This window comes from Notechis scutatus, chromosome 4 (genome assembly GCF_049901735.1).
Source record: "Notechis scutatus isolate UNSWTSFEM ecotype Mainland chromosome 4, rNotScu1.2, whole genome shotgun sequence".
In the NCBI taxonomy this organism is placed as follows: domain Eukaryota; kingdom Metazoa; phylum Chordata; class Lepidosauria; order Squamata; family Elapidae; genus Notechis; species Notechis scutatus.
Genome location: NC_142012.1, coordinates 92,343,495 through 92,358,697, shown reverse-complemented (window position 1 = coordinate 92,358,697; position 15,203 = coordinate 92,343,495). Strand labels below are relative to the sequence as shown.

At 40.1% G+C, this 15,203-nt stretch overlaps 1 protein-coding gene across 1 annotated transcript in view; it reads left to right on the top strand.

The window, feature by feature from the left end:
• Positions 1–15,203, top strand: part of MICU1 (mitochondrial calcium uptake 1) — a 158,574-nt gene that overhangs the window by 32,146 nt on the left and 111,225 nt on the right. The window contains exon 3 of the mRNA XM_087964113.1: positions 12,874–13,027. Coding sequence (XP_087820239.1) covers positions 12,874–13,027 — 154 coding nt within the window. The remainder of the gene's footprint in view (positions 1–12,873; positions 13,028–15,203) is intronic.

Genomic DNA, 15,203 nt, shown 5'->3' with positions numbered 1-15,203 from the left:
TGCAGAGATAGATATAAATTCATCAAAACCATGTCCTGTTTAGCAAGTGATTAATTTGTTTAATCCATCTGTACTGTGAAATGCCATATTTCATTCGCATAGACCTGGCCCTTAACCAATTTTTCCTTCATCTTTAGCATAATCATAAAAAATCACTGACTATATCTAACATTGGGCAGCTGTTTACTTCTTTGCCCTTAAGTAAATTACAGTATTCGTTGTTTTTGTAAATTTATACATTTTGTTTCATAGATACTATAGTTCCTCAGAATGCTTCCAAATAGGTTCATTGATTACAATTCTGTTTGGTTTTATTATTATTTTTTCTCTTGCTAGTAGATTTTATGAACAGTTAAAATCATTATTTTAATATGTATGGCATTAATTTTCTAGGTATAATGATCTGGATGTCCCAGATTGGAGAAGGCTAGTCTAATCAGAGAATAATTGAAAGGATTGTTTAAATGTAGTTTGAATTAAATAACGAAATATTACCATTTTGTAACTCTCAATCATTTACCAAGATCTTATGCTTCGATCTTTCTCAACCATGTTATCCTGAATTATTTTGATTGGAGACACCATAGATATAACCTAAAATATTCTGAATGTGTAGAATTCTCTGCTCTTGAACTATATAGGTCCTGTAGAGGGCATCTGGATGTCCTTGAGGAACAGAAGGAATAGCTACTACCAAGGCAATGGTCAGATAAAAGGGGCTAGAAATTTGGCCAAGAAAATAATGTAACAGAAAAGACAATCCTTTTCCTAGGTCACCAAAAGATAAAAGGAGGAAAGGAAACCAATTCAGATTTGCAAGATTCTATAGCTGTATACTTCTAGATTTTCTAAAAGTAGCCCTGAACTACAAGACATTGGCATCTTAGCATGGGCTACCTTGAAGAGCTGATATCTGAAATAAAACATTCTACTGTATCCTTCATCCACACACATTCATAAATAGACCAAAATAATGCCTGGAATTGTGGGCTCTCCATCACTGGAGGTTTTCAAAAATAGACTGGATAATCATTTGACTGAGATGGTAAGATCTCCTGCCTTGAGCAGCCAGTTAAACTAGAAGATCTCCGAGCTTCCTTCCAGCCCTATGATGTTATGTTCCAACTGTGTTGGGTGGAAACATTTGCTCATTTTTAAACAATTATTTATTTATTGAAATATATTGGCTGCCCAATTCCAATAGATTGTGGGTGGCATTCAAAACTAAAAAAAACAAAAAACACACACACACATATTAAAAACAGCAATAGCACTTAGACTTATATACCGCTTTACAGTGCTTTATAGCCCTCTCTAAGCGTTTTACAGAGTCAGCCTATTGCCCCCAACAATCTGGGTCCTCATTTTACCCACCTTGGAAGGTTAGAAGACTGAGTCAACCTTGAGCCTGGTGGGATTTGAAGTGCCAAATTGCAGGCAGCTGATAGTCAGCAGAAGTGGCCTGCAGTACAGCACTCTAACCACTGTGCCGCTGAGCAGGAAACATTAAACCAACAAGCAGCCCAAATTAAAATACCCTGCTAATAAAATCCACAAAACAAAACAAAACAGAGGTTATTAAACAATGACAGATATCAACCCCAGAGCTCATACCAAAGCCAGTTTTTCAAGGCTTTCCAGAACCTCAAGAGAGATGTGACATTATAAGTTGGTAAGCCGCTTTCATCTCAGAAAAATGATGAATGCACTTTGAAAGAAGCGGAGTGAAACAGGCTGAGTTTATTGTTTTTCTCTAAAGCAGTTTGGTTTGTTTGTAGACTTGAAGGCAATGATATTTACAGAATTTGAGATAGTTGCCTATTACTAGAATTATATCGCACCTCTATTTTGTATGAATTCACATAGGGGTGCATAATGGTCTATCCTCCTCTTTTCCCCCCAAATAACTGTCCTTTGTTAGGTGGTGCAGTGTTTAGAGTGCAGTACTGCAGGCCACTTCTGCTGACTATCAGCTGCCTGCAGTTTGGCAGATCGAATCCCACCAGGCTCAAGGTTGACTCAGCCTTCCATGCTTCCAAGGTGGGTAAAATGAGGACCCAGATTGTTGGGGGAAATATGCTGACTCTGTAAAAAAAAAAACGCTTAGAGAGGGCTGTAAAGCACTGTAAAGCGGTATGTAAGTCTAAGTGCTATTGCTGTGAGGCGATTGGGGTGAGTGAGACTCTGACAATAAAATAAAGTCCCCTTAACTTTCTTACCTAAGGGGGGGGACTACAATTCATGATCTCCTGGTTTCGTGTTCAGCTCCTAAACTGATTCCAATCACATTAAAACGAACATGTACTGCTGGAGTTGGATTTCACCCCTCCAAATAATTACTAAGGAGCGGAGTGTTTTATCCTTTGCTTTAAAATGACTTTATTGAGGATATAATTTTTAAGAAGGGAAGGTTCCTGTTGCTATGTTTTGAAAGTCAGCTGGGTTTAAGTTTGTTTTTTTTGGGGGGGGGGGAAGAATTACGATAAGCAAGACACACGGCCTTATTCCCCCCTCCTTCCCCAGGTATCTGGCTTACAGTGTGATTTATGTAGGAGATGACCAAGCAGAGCTGGGGAGGAAGGGCGGAGTTAAGCGCATCATCAGCTTAGAATCTTTATGTTGCTGCAAACAATCCAAGTCCAGCCCCTCCTGAATTCTGTTGACCCTTTTTTGGAGCCAATTTAGTTGACTAGACTTTTGCGTATAGGCTTGAATAAATCTTCTATGCTGCAATCTAATGGATAGTCCTGATTCTTTGCACCTGACAGTTTAGCTTTTACCTAAGATGACATAGGAGTTATTGCCAGGTCAAGCTGTCTTCTGATGCCTATGATTAATTGTGATGAACCTTACTTACTTACTTACTGAAAGAAGGAGCATCCATGTGCGCAGCTATCTTGAAAACCTCTTGCCTATCTTCTGTTTGTCTTACCTCCTGCTTAGTCCAAGCTTTCCTTCTTTTGGCATTACGATAAGCAGCAGTAGTCTTCCTCGCCTTAGAATGGGGACTACTAATAACCACTCTCTAGACATGAATGGAAAGTCAGTTTGGTATCGTGGCTAAGATATTAGGTTAGAAACCAGGAAACTAGGAGTTCTAGTCCTGCCTTAGGCACAAAGCCAACTGGGTGACCCTGGGCTGGTCACTTTTTCTCAACTGTAAGAAGGAGGCAATGAGAAAACTAATAGACTTGAAGAATAACATTTGGGGGCATGGTTGTCAGAACATAATAAAGCACTACAAGTATTTATTAATTGCTAAATGTTGGTTCTTCTCTTTGCTTAGAAAAAAATCGTTCTAATGGTTCACTGCCTTCTCAATCTTTTGGGAAGCTATGCTGAGTGATCACTTGGACTAGAAATCTCTTTCCACAGCATGTTTCTTGCTTCATCCTAGAACAAACTAGGGAGAAAATAAAATCACTGCAAAGTATATTTAGAGTTTAAACACATGAAAGTAAACAGTGCAGATTGAATATGGAGACCCTCATTTTAATTCTTCAAAATGCTTGTTTTAAAGTTTCTGTCCAGCACATTTGGGTTTTTTATTATTCTAATGTTGCAAATTTTAATAACTTCATTCTGTCATTCTATGGTCCTGTGTTGTTGCTGTTGCTTTATTTATGTAATAAAAACATTAAAAAGAACCTTAAAAAAGAGGGAAGAATAACAAAAAGAGAAAAGAAAGAAAATGATACAAGATCAAGAACAATATATAAGGGCTTCTCGTGTTGATGGAGATTCTCAGTCATCCAGTTAGAGTTATCTGGAAGTTCCGTCATGGCAGCTGAACGTCTTTTCTTTTTGGTTTGAAACACATTAGTGGGGTGGGGTAGGGTAGGGTAGGGTAGGGTAGAATAGAATAGAATAGAATAGAATAGAATAGAATAGAATAGAATAGAATAGAATAGAATAGAATAGAATAGAATAGAATAGAATAACAGGGTTGGAAGGGACCTTGGAGGTCTTCTAGTACAACCTCCTGCTTAGGCAGGAAACACTAACCACTTCAGACAAATGGTTATCCAATCTCTTCTTAAAAACTTCCAGTGTTGGAGCATTTACAACTTCTGGAATCAAGCTGTTTCACTGATTAATTCTCCTTAGTTCTAAGTTGCTTCTCTCCTTGATTAGTTTCCATCCATTGCTTCTTGCCCTGCCTTCAGGTGCTTTGGAGCAGGGGTCTCCAACCTTGGTAACTTTAAGACTTGTGGACTTCAATCCCCATAATTCCTCAGCCAGCTTCGCTTAGTTTAGTTGGCTGAGGAATTCTGGGAGTTGAAGTCCACAAGTTGCCAAGATTGGAGACCCCTGCTTTGGAGAATAGCTTGACTCCCTCTTCTTTGTGGCAGCTTATCCAGGTAGCTTCTTCAGTCTGAGCAAGTTGGCTAGGGGAGCCCCATATTTGTCCTCCTGGAAGGTTTTTGGACGGATAGGCTGAAGAGGTGAGTAGGCAGAGATTCATTAAGGGTTCTTGCTCCTAAATCCTTCTCTTAGGTTGGTCATTAAGTGTGAACCTGTGAAGAGGTCTTGATCTTCCTGGAGACTGATGCAAGAGCAGCATAACTTCCAGACTAGGGTTTCTCATGTGTATCTGTGTATCTACATTAACCTTTACACAACCGTTTCAATAAAGCATCGCAGTATTTCACTGTAACCTTCTATACATAATCCATCTCTATTAGCAACTTGTTTATAAGTCACAAGTAGCAACATCAAGTCTTCAATTTACAGGTGTCTGGGCTCATAAATTTATCCCTGCACTATTAGAAGACTGGACTTTTAGCCATAAAAGCGGCCTAGAGAATCAATTTCGATTGTGCAGTTGCGAATTCCATGTAATAGGCACATATAATTCAAAAGAATATAAGCATCCAAAATTACTATATCTTCTTTCAAGGTCAAATTAACATATGCAATTATTTCGCCCTAGAACATAATAACATTAAAAATTATTGCAAAAGTACAGTATTTGTTTTAACAAAGTGTTATTCTCCTTATGTTTCTAATAACATTCCTTTTCTGTACAAAAACTCCAATTATTCTTTATAAATGATCCATTAAATCTGAAATATTGGGAGTTTTTTTTGTTCAATCTAAAATCTATTGCCAATTTTTATATTACGTTTAAAACAATTTTAGAGAAAATTGGGATATCCAATTCCTTATTTCATCCACTCTTTAAAGTGCATGTGAATGAAATTGATTTTGACTCTAATTGTGGGCTTTTCTCTCTCACTAAATTGGATAACTATTCACTTCAAATGCATTAAGTGACTTTGAAGTTGAAAATGCCATTTGTTCACATCAGAATATCAGTAAATGTTGTAATTGTAAATAATACCAGTGATTGGCAATGGACAATGGGATTTATCTAATAACACAGAAAATGATTAAAATTCATCATTATCATCAATACCAGTAAAAATCCCAGCATCCAGCCAAATCTTTCAGATTTTAAAATATATTTTAAGGTCTGAATAACCTAAAGAACTTCCTAGCTTAGTGTGCAGATCAGTTTTTAGTAAATTTCCAGAAGACATAGCGTTCTTTGCTAAAACATACAAGAAGCTTCAGTGTAATAACAGAATAGAAAATTAAGGAAAAAATACTTTAAATATTGAGGTGCGGTCTTTTAAAGTCAGGGTCTTTGATACAGCTAATCCTTGTTTAACAGGCAGTCCTTGTTTAACAACGCTAATTGGGACTGGAAACTCCATTATTAATGATGTGATTGTAAGTAAAAAAAAACAACAACCCACATGACTGTGTCACTTAATGACAGCAATTCTGGCAGCCCTGGTTGCCATCGTTACAAAAGAACCATGCCAGTCATTCATTGAGGACCTCACATGACTGCAATTTTCAACTTCCTGCCTGCTTTCCCATTGACTTTTCTTGTGGAAAACTGACAAGAAAGGACCCCAAATCAGGGTCATGTGACTTCAGGGATATTGTGATGGCCATAAGTACAATGTCTAAGTTGTAACTACCATTCCTTCAGTCATAAAACTGGATAGAACAAGTAATCACTAAGTCAGGATCAGTTGTATGCTAGATGTCTTAGTGGGTCTTTGGGGACTAAGAACAGAGGGATAGTTTCAAGATCATGTGAGGCGATAGTACCGCTTTATACTGTGCTGGTAAGACCACACTTGGAATACTGCATCTGGTTCTGGTCATCAGTTCTATTTCTTCTGATACAAAATAGAATCTGTATTGGTGGTGCGATAAATCAACAATATAGAAATAAATTGTAAACTTATCTATGTAAACTCTAAAGCAGGGGTGTCAAACTGGATTTCTTTGAGAGCCGGATCACCATTGTAGTTCTCCGCAGGCCGGCAGGGGCGGGGGAACAGGAGGGAAATGGGATGGACGCCTCCTGCAGCACCTTCCCGGCCAAAATGGGCCACAGGACAGCCATGTGCTGCCCTCCGTATCCTGTTTTTGGCCTGGACAGCCTCCTGCAGCACTTTGCCAGCCAAAAAGGGGTGCAGAGGGGGCCTGTTTTTGGCTGGCAGAGTGCTGCTGGAGGCCGGGAAGACCAAAAACAGCATGCGCAGGGGCTTTGTGGGGCTCCCATGTGGCCTGTTTTTGGCTGTCAGAGTGCTGCTGGAGGCTGGGGAGGCCAAAAATGGACCACGCGGGGGCCTTGCAAGGCCTCTATGCAGCTCGTTTTGGCCACCTGATGCACCACAGGCTGGTCCTTTGATATTTCCAGGGCCCGCAGCCTGGAGCTGGCCCGTGGGCCTTGAGTTTGACACTCCTGCTCTGAAGGGTACAGAGAAGAGCAACACAGATGATAAGAGGTCTGGAGGCTAAACTGTACAACGAATGTCTGTAGAGATTCTCAGTCATCCAGGTTATGGTTGTCCCAAAGATGCTTTTTCAGGAGGCAGCTGGACTTTCTTGTTATTTATTTTGAAGATGTTTCATTTCTCATCCAAGACGCTTCTTCAGCTCTCACAGGTCTTCAGCTCTTGTTTTAGGTCTCTTTGGTGGACACTTTTGTCAAGTTTATATCACAATGATATGAACTTATTGTGGCCTTTTAAATTCTCAGTCCTTTCCTAATTAGCATTTAAATTATCACAAGTCTCTTCCTTTTGCTGCACCAATTGAACAGAGCCACTTTCTCTGTAGTCATGAATAGTTTCATTGTAGTCCACCTAGCCCATATCTACTCAGAAGTAAAACCTCTTGTGCTGGTGAGAGTTACTCGCAAGAAACTCAAGATAAGATTGTAACAACGCGGCTTCAGTTTGATTACCCTTTCCTGGGATTTAATAGAACTTGTTTCCCGAATGTTGCATAATGAATTTAATAGAATTTGTTTCCAGAATGTTGCACAATGAATTTAATAGAATTTGTTTCCAGAATGTTGCATAATAATTTCATTGAATAACCAGGGAACAAGTAGCAATCTATTCAACAGAAGCTTTGCCTATTTTAATGATGCATATGATGTGCTGCTGTGTTATCTTGACCTGCATCAGTTAATTTGCATTCATCATAATGATTTTGTATTTTAAAGACCATGGGCAGCATGGTCTAGTACCTCTCTCGGGTTTCCAACTTTACTTGAATACATTAGTACTTTCAAGTCTGTCACTTAGAATAGCTGTCAAAGGCAGATCAGGAGTTAGCAAAACCACAACTGTGCGTCTTATTTCTCTCCCTTCTTCCTTTTGAAGATAGATCCCGCTTTTTTGGTTCTTCTCTCTTAAATGAATATAGAATTTGAATGGATGTACTTTTCCAGTGAGCTCACATTTCTGGACGACTTTATCATATTTTTTTTATTCTTCAGTCTCAAGCTACATTCACTTATTGCATTCTAGCAATAGCACAGACTTATGTATTGCTTCACAGTGCCTTTATAACCCTTTCTAAGCAGTTTACAGAGTCAGCCTATTGCCCCAAACAATCTGGGTCTTCATTTTACCAACCTCGGAAGGATGGAAGGCGAAGTCAACCTAGAGCCGGTCAGGATCGAACTGTTGGCAGTCAGCAGAATTAGCCTGCAATACTGCAGTCTGCAATACTGTGCTACCACGTAGCACAGTATAGCCTGCAATACTGTGCTACCACGGCTCTCAAATTACAACCCCAGTTGGGACCAGAGTTACTGTATGCTGAGCCAGAAGTTGTTAAATGAATCACAGCCAAATTTGTGACTTCTTTTGCCACGGTTGTTAAGAAAATCACAGCAGTCATTAAGTGAGTGATACAGTTGGTAAGCTAACCTAGCTTCCTCTGTTGACTTTGTTTCTGGATGGATAGGTTGCAAATGGGGAATCACATGGCTCCTGGGATGCTTTCACCCATTAAAAATACACGCCAGTTACCAACTGGTTAAATTTTGATCATGTGACTATGGGAATGCTGCAGTGGTTGCAAATGCAAGGACTGGTTGTCTCTTTTTTCAGTGCCATTGTAACTTTGAACAGCCACTAAACAAATAGTTGTAAGTCAAGGACTACCTGTAGTAATTCAGTATGGGTTTATAGATGTCGCTGTTGACAATTTTTCCAGTGAAATAGGAACTCACCTAATCTGATCATTTTATAAATCTCTTTAAAGAAATCAAAGTTGATTTCACGACGGAGGTGAAAAGTTCTGAAACATGCCTCCTTGACTTTCTATTTCTTTTTTATCTGTGATTTTATTCTTTTAAGATTTTTCTTAAGTCAATGTGCTGATAAATGCCTAATTTTGAGGAAAAAACAGTTTGATAGCCTTGTAATTTTCAGTTGGCTCAGTAAATTTGATTCTCTGCCACATCCTGGGTGCTTACTAAATTTAGGGCAAAATTGTTTTCCTTTTGTTTGCTTCTCTGGTCACCTGTTTTTGTCACTAGGGTGAAGGGTTGCCCCCAATATTTCTGAGTCTGAACATCATCATCCACAGGAATTTGTGGATTTATCATTTTTCCTTAATTAGCTTATTCTGTGCTCTGGATTTGAAGTGGTATGGGGTGGGATATGACAGGGTTAACTACCGGTTCAGGATTTACTAGCTTCCCTGCAGGCTGCATGCCACGCGCCTGTAAATCGTCATCAGCAGCTGCCTGCAGAGAAGCAGCCTTTGAAACAGCCCTCTTTTCTTGCTTTTCTAACTGCAGCTGTGCCTCGTTCAGCAGCTGAAGTTGAAAAATCAGGAAATAAAGATCAGGTAAGAGCTCAGGTGGGTGGGCGGGCAAAAACATCAGCAGACATAGAACTGGTCCTATGTTTCCTGCTCTTCAGAGCTACCGGTTCTACAGAGGTGGACAGAACCGGTAGAAACCCACCCCTGAAGTGGTACCTCTCACTGTTCTTGCTTTTGTTTTCTCTATTGTTCGTAAGTAGAAAATTATATTCCCTTGGTTATTCTCCCTATATTTATATCCTCTATAATCAAGGACCTCATTCTCTTCATTGACTTCCAACATCAGTCTTTAAACAGGATGGGCTTTTCAAAATATTATTTGCATATGCGAATTGCAAAACAGAAAAAACATCTGTTGCATTTTGCCAAGTGGTTGTCATTGCCTAGATTTAGTCAAACTTCAATTAGATCAATTAATAATAATCAAAATAATTAATAAAATAGTAATCAGAATAAAAGTTAACCTACACTAGAGTGGATTTCTTTAACAATCCTGCCAAGGTATTTTAAGATTTATACTTGCAACTAAACATTTAGAGTGAACTATTCAAAATATATTCACTTATTGCTGTCTTATAGTGTATGCTGCTATTTTTTCAGCAAACTTCTCTGTTGCATTTTGCTAAATAATCAGTGACCTATTCTCCAGATGAGCTGTTCACAGCATCCATTGTTTGGGATGATGCTTCTGTCGCTCGTTTGATAGGCTGGGCTTTAATTGAGAGGACGCTCCTCCTCCTCCACGGGACTCCTCCCTAGCACCCCCAGTTTTGGCGAAGTCAAAGTGATGAAATATTTCTTCTCCTTCACCCTTCTAATACTTGGCCGGAATAGCATCCCACCAATATAGGGAGATAATTTGGTTCGTCGTGCCCCGACCTATCTCTGATAGAGACTAGAAGCAGAAAATAAGTTCCTCTCTTTTCATAGACCCCAAAATAGTCCTTCCCAGCTTTTTGGAGGGTTCCTTTGTTCCTTCTACCAGGGACTTTTTCCCTCCAGATTGCAGGGATCGTCTGGATGCATGAATCGCCAACAGTCAGACAGTTTGCGATCTGGAGATAGATACTGAAGGGGAGGGCAGAGCAAAAGAATCTCTTGAGGAACATGAAATAGAGGTCTCTGAGGCACAACATAGGCCTCACGACTGTGCCCCTATTGGTGGAAGGCTCAAGCCCATCACGGAAGATGGGATGCCTCTACCTCTGTTTCCTGGGTTAGAGGTATCAGAAGATTAGGCCTGGCTAGAGAATTTCCATCCTCTCCCCGGAACCTTTGCATTACTTGCCTTCTCTCTGGGGATCCTGTTAAAGGGAGCATGATAGAGACAGCTATTGTTCATTTATTGGAGATCCAGGCAACCAACCTGTGGCATTAGATCAGCAGGGGCAATTTTAGTTTTAAAATGACTTAATTGATCCATAGTTCATAGGAGGCTTAAGATGAGCATACTGAACTCCATACTTCTGAGCTTCAGAAGGGGCGATTTTCTACCCTCCATTGACTTAATGGAGGCCCATCCCCACATTCCAATTAGATCCTCACATAGCAAAACTCTTAGTTTTTGTTATAATACTCAACGTTTTGAATACATTGCACTGTCCTTTGGGTTGTCATCTGCCCAAGGTTCTTATGAAGGTTCTGATGGCTCTGGCTGTTCATCTCAGGAGAACACTTGTTAGACGGCAGTGTTATTTATATGACATTTCATTATTATCTTGTTCATATGAACAGGCAAAGGGGAGGCCTTAGCATCGGTCATCACTAGGAGAGACTTGCAGTCCATCTCTCATCACCCACGCATATGCCATTTTCTTGCACGGGGCTACAATCTTACAGTCTCCTGTAGTACATTGATATCACACATGGGACCTCAACAAGGTCCTTACGCACTCAAGAAAACTCCCTTTGAGCCCATGTAGACCATGCGTCTCCATTCCTAACGTACAAGGTGGTTCTCTTGGTTGCCATTACATCGGCCAGTTACATCTTGGATCTAGTAGTCTTGTCAGTTAGATAGGAGCTCTGTATTTTTCACACAGACAAAGTGGTCCAGATCCATCTTTCACCCATAGATAATTTTGAGTTTCCACAGACCATAGGAACTGATACTTCCGTACATTTGTCTGAAACCGATATAAAATCTGGCACGACAATGCCACAATCTAGATGTAAGGCGAGCTTTCTGCATATATTTCAACTGCACGATGTGTGTTAGGAAACAAAGGTTCTCTTCGTTTCTTTTGAACCACCCACCATTGGGTGCAAGACCCCTTCCTCAATGACCAGTAAGTGGCTGAGAGCACAATTCCCAAGTCCTATGAGACACAATCTCTTCCTGTACCCAGGGGCATCACTGCTTATTCGACCTGGAGCGCTGTGATGTTGACAACATGGGCCACAAGTGCCAATAGCGAAAATTTACAAGGCGACAACATGGGCCTCACCATCGCCTTTTATTTAGAAACTATTAGAATGATGTCTTCACCTCTACAGAGGCTGCCTTTGACAGGAAAGTGTTACAAAGCGTCCATAGGGACCAAGAAAAGGGGAATCCGAACCAGACGGAAGCCCTCCCGTAGGATACGCCAAGCTTTGATATGTCCCAAACAATGGATGCTCTGAACAGCTCATCTGGAGAAGGGGCGTTGGTACTTACCTGACACGCCCTTTCTCTGTGAGCTGTGAAGAGCATGCATCCCCACCCTTATTCGTCTGGTGGGATGCTATTCCGGCCAAGTATTAGAAAGAGTGAAGGAGAAGAAATATTTCATCACTTCGACTTCGCCAAAACTGGGGATGCTAGGGAGGAGTCCCATGGAGGAGGAGGAGCGTCCTCTCAATTAAAGCCCAGCCTATCAAACGAGCGACAGAAGCATCACCCCAAACAATGGATGCTCTTCACAGCTCACAGAGAAAGGGCGTGTCAGGTAAGTACCAATGCCCCTTTCAGCAGTTACCTTTGGATGTTGCTTATTGCTCATGAATGTCCAGATGCTAAGGCAACACACAGTTTCCATGCTTGACTTCTTCCATTCAGTACTTCCTTCATTATATAATTCCTTGCTTGAATTAAGCCCAACTTGTGCATGACCTAAGAACCGAGGAATTTTCATATAACTCAAACCAAAATTTGTATTATTACTACGCAAATATTTGGAAAGAAATCCTTCACAACTCACAGGAACTTAGACAAAACACGTTTCTTGGAATAATTAAAGCAGATGCATGTTTTTCCAGACTCATTTAACTGCTTCATCAATTCAACTACTTATAAATGCTTAATAAGCAACTGAGGGTAGGTTACAGAGCAGCTGTGCAAGCTTCTGGAAATGCATAAAAGTTTGGCTGTAGATAATAAACCCAAGCGAAGCCCTTGAAACAGGCTCTTTGCAGGAATCTCCGTATGTGGATGAAACATCTGTCTTCAAAGTATTAAAACAGCTGCATCCTTTGAAAGCTGACCTTGTGCTTGGCACCAGCAGAGGAAAACATATGCAGGTAGAGACAGCTAGGAATAGCAGTGTGAGCCTTGTAACCATGGTATTATTTTAACATTTTGGTGGGGAAAAGTGTTTTCTCTGGGATGACGTGCTTTGGAAATCACCTGTTTTGAATAGTTTGCACAGTCAAGGATTGAGGTCATTCATTTCTCTGAAGTGTTTTCTTGTTGGCATTTTAAATAATTAGAAGGACTTTCCTCCCTGTTTTTAATCTTAGAGCCCAGGCAGAAGCATCGCCTTCTGTGAATCATGACGTGAACGTGACGGATGAGAAGATGAAAAACAGAGAAGTCGCGAATGAAGGAAGCGATAATGTTTCTCAGGCAGAAGGAACGAAGAAAAAACAGCGTTCTGGATTTCGAGACCGTAAGGTATGTCTTTATTAAACTGCATTTATTTGAATTAGTGGTCAAGAGCAACCTTTGGACAGGTCATTTATTTTTATTTTTTATATCGTGCCTTTAGTATTTTTACAAATAACCCAAGGTGACAAACACAGCCAACACTCCTTCCTCCTCCTATTTTTCCCACAACATCAACAACCCTGTGAGGTAGGTTGGCCTAAGAGAGAGTGACTGACCTAAAGTCATCACCCAGCTGACTTTCATGGGTATGGTGGGGCTTGAACTCACGGTCTCTTGCTTTCTAGCCTGGTGCATTACCTCTAATAATCCCTCAAATATTTTTGACGATTACAAGGATAGAAAAGAACTGTTTAAACCAGGATGCAAATCATATTCATACATTTGGATGGATTTTGGATTTTGGATTTTTTTTCTTCTGAGTTTGGATGAGGGAATTGTGGAATCTTAGTTTTGATAGGTGACATTTAGGCCATGAAGTCTAAACCCTTGCTCAGTGCAGGAAATTAGATAATTTTTGCATAACTGGCTGTCCAGTCTCTAACTAGGTGCATTTAATGAGAAGAAAGCCCACCATCTATTTTGATAATTCATTCCACTGTGGAATTTGTCATATTATTAGAGATTTCTTCCCCTAATATTAAAGTTGAAGTCTTTAATTTAGATTAACTATTCTACATTTTGGAATCATAAAAATCTTTACTTTCTTCATGCGCTATCTTTTTAGGTGTTTGAAAATTAAGATGGAATATGAAAGCCATCTCAGAGCCAAATATGTCCTTGTATTTCTCTTTATAGGACTTAATTCTAGTTCCCTTAGCATTCTTGTTGCCGTTCTCTGAACATTTTTCCAGTTTGTCTGAATTGTTAAAGCATGGTGCTCGAAATTAAACATAGCACTTATCTGAGCAGTATTATGGTTTCCTATGATCTGGAAATTACATTTCTTTTAATGCAACCTAAAATTGCCTTTACCTTTTTTGTAGTCATATCACATTTGCTGTGTCATGTTCAGGCTGCAATCAACTGCTTACTATGCACATGGTTTTTGATAAGTGCTATTATCAAACCAGGATTCCCTGTCCTCTCTCTGACTGTGCACTTTAAACATCATTGTCTTTACAGTACATTCCAGAAACTTCCCAAGTATCAGGATTGAACCGACTAGTCCCTGTTTTTGTCCTTTTTGAAAATTGGGAGAACTTTGTTTCTCCTCCAATCATTTGGTACTTCAGTAGTTATTCCAGATTTTGTAAAAGTAATATGCAAATGCTCAGGCCATCATGCAGTTTTTTTAGTACCATAAGATATAGGATCTGAGAATTTAAATTCTTTCAGAGTAAACAGGAACTCCTAATTACCTTTGTATCAGTCTCAAAATTCAATCCTTCCCCTTCTTAGAAAGGAATTAGGCTTTGGGCTTGGGGGTGAAGGAAGCACATGAGGGAATATGTTGATTTTATTTTTCATCAGCCAGTTGAGAGTCCTGGCAGAAAAGAGAATTCTGGAGGTCTACAAGTGACCTTTTATTCATTTGTTCTCATTGAAATGATTCTCTCTAAATATGTGTGGGTGACTTGCAAGATTGTGTCAATGTAAGCCTTACCCGAAAGTAGAATTTGTTCATCTAATTCTGTTTCTTGGTTTTCCTGGGAGGGCTGACATCAATCTTGCAAGACTGTGAAAAAAACACACACTTTTAACTGCTTGATTCAATAGGCCGGGTCCTTCCTATGTTTCTTCCTCTGACTGTTAAGCCCCTGGGGTGTCCTGCCTCTGGTTCTCTGATTGCTTCCTAGGCAGTATCTCTTCCCTTCTTTCCCCAAGGTCATAGAGACAGTAGTCATCAACCAATGTTGTTATTATTAAGGAGTTATTTTGTCCAATCATTTCCAAATCAAATTATTCTATCTCAGCCGTATGTCTCCTGTGGGGAACAAACAGGCCTGGAATGACCAATTAGCTTACCAAAAGCAAAGTCATGATGCTGGCACAGAAGATCACAAGTTGCTTGGATAAGTCTCTCCAACCACGCAACTTCCCATAGCTTCTCTGCACTCGTGGCGTGCCTCACAAGCAACCCACCGACTCTCGTGCATCCTCCCCAAGCCCCACTTTACTCACACACCGTGTTCATCCTACCATTGTGCACCTTGTCAAGCCTAGTTGCACTCATTGCTACATC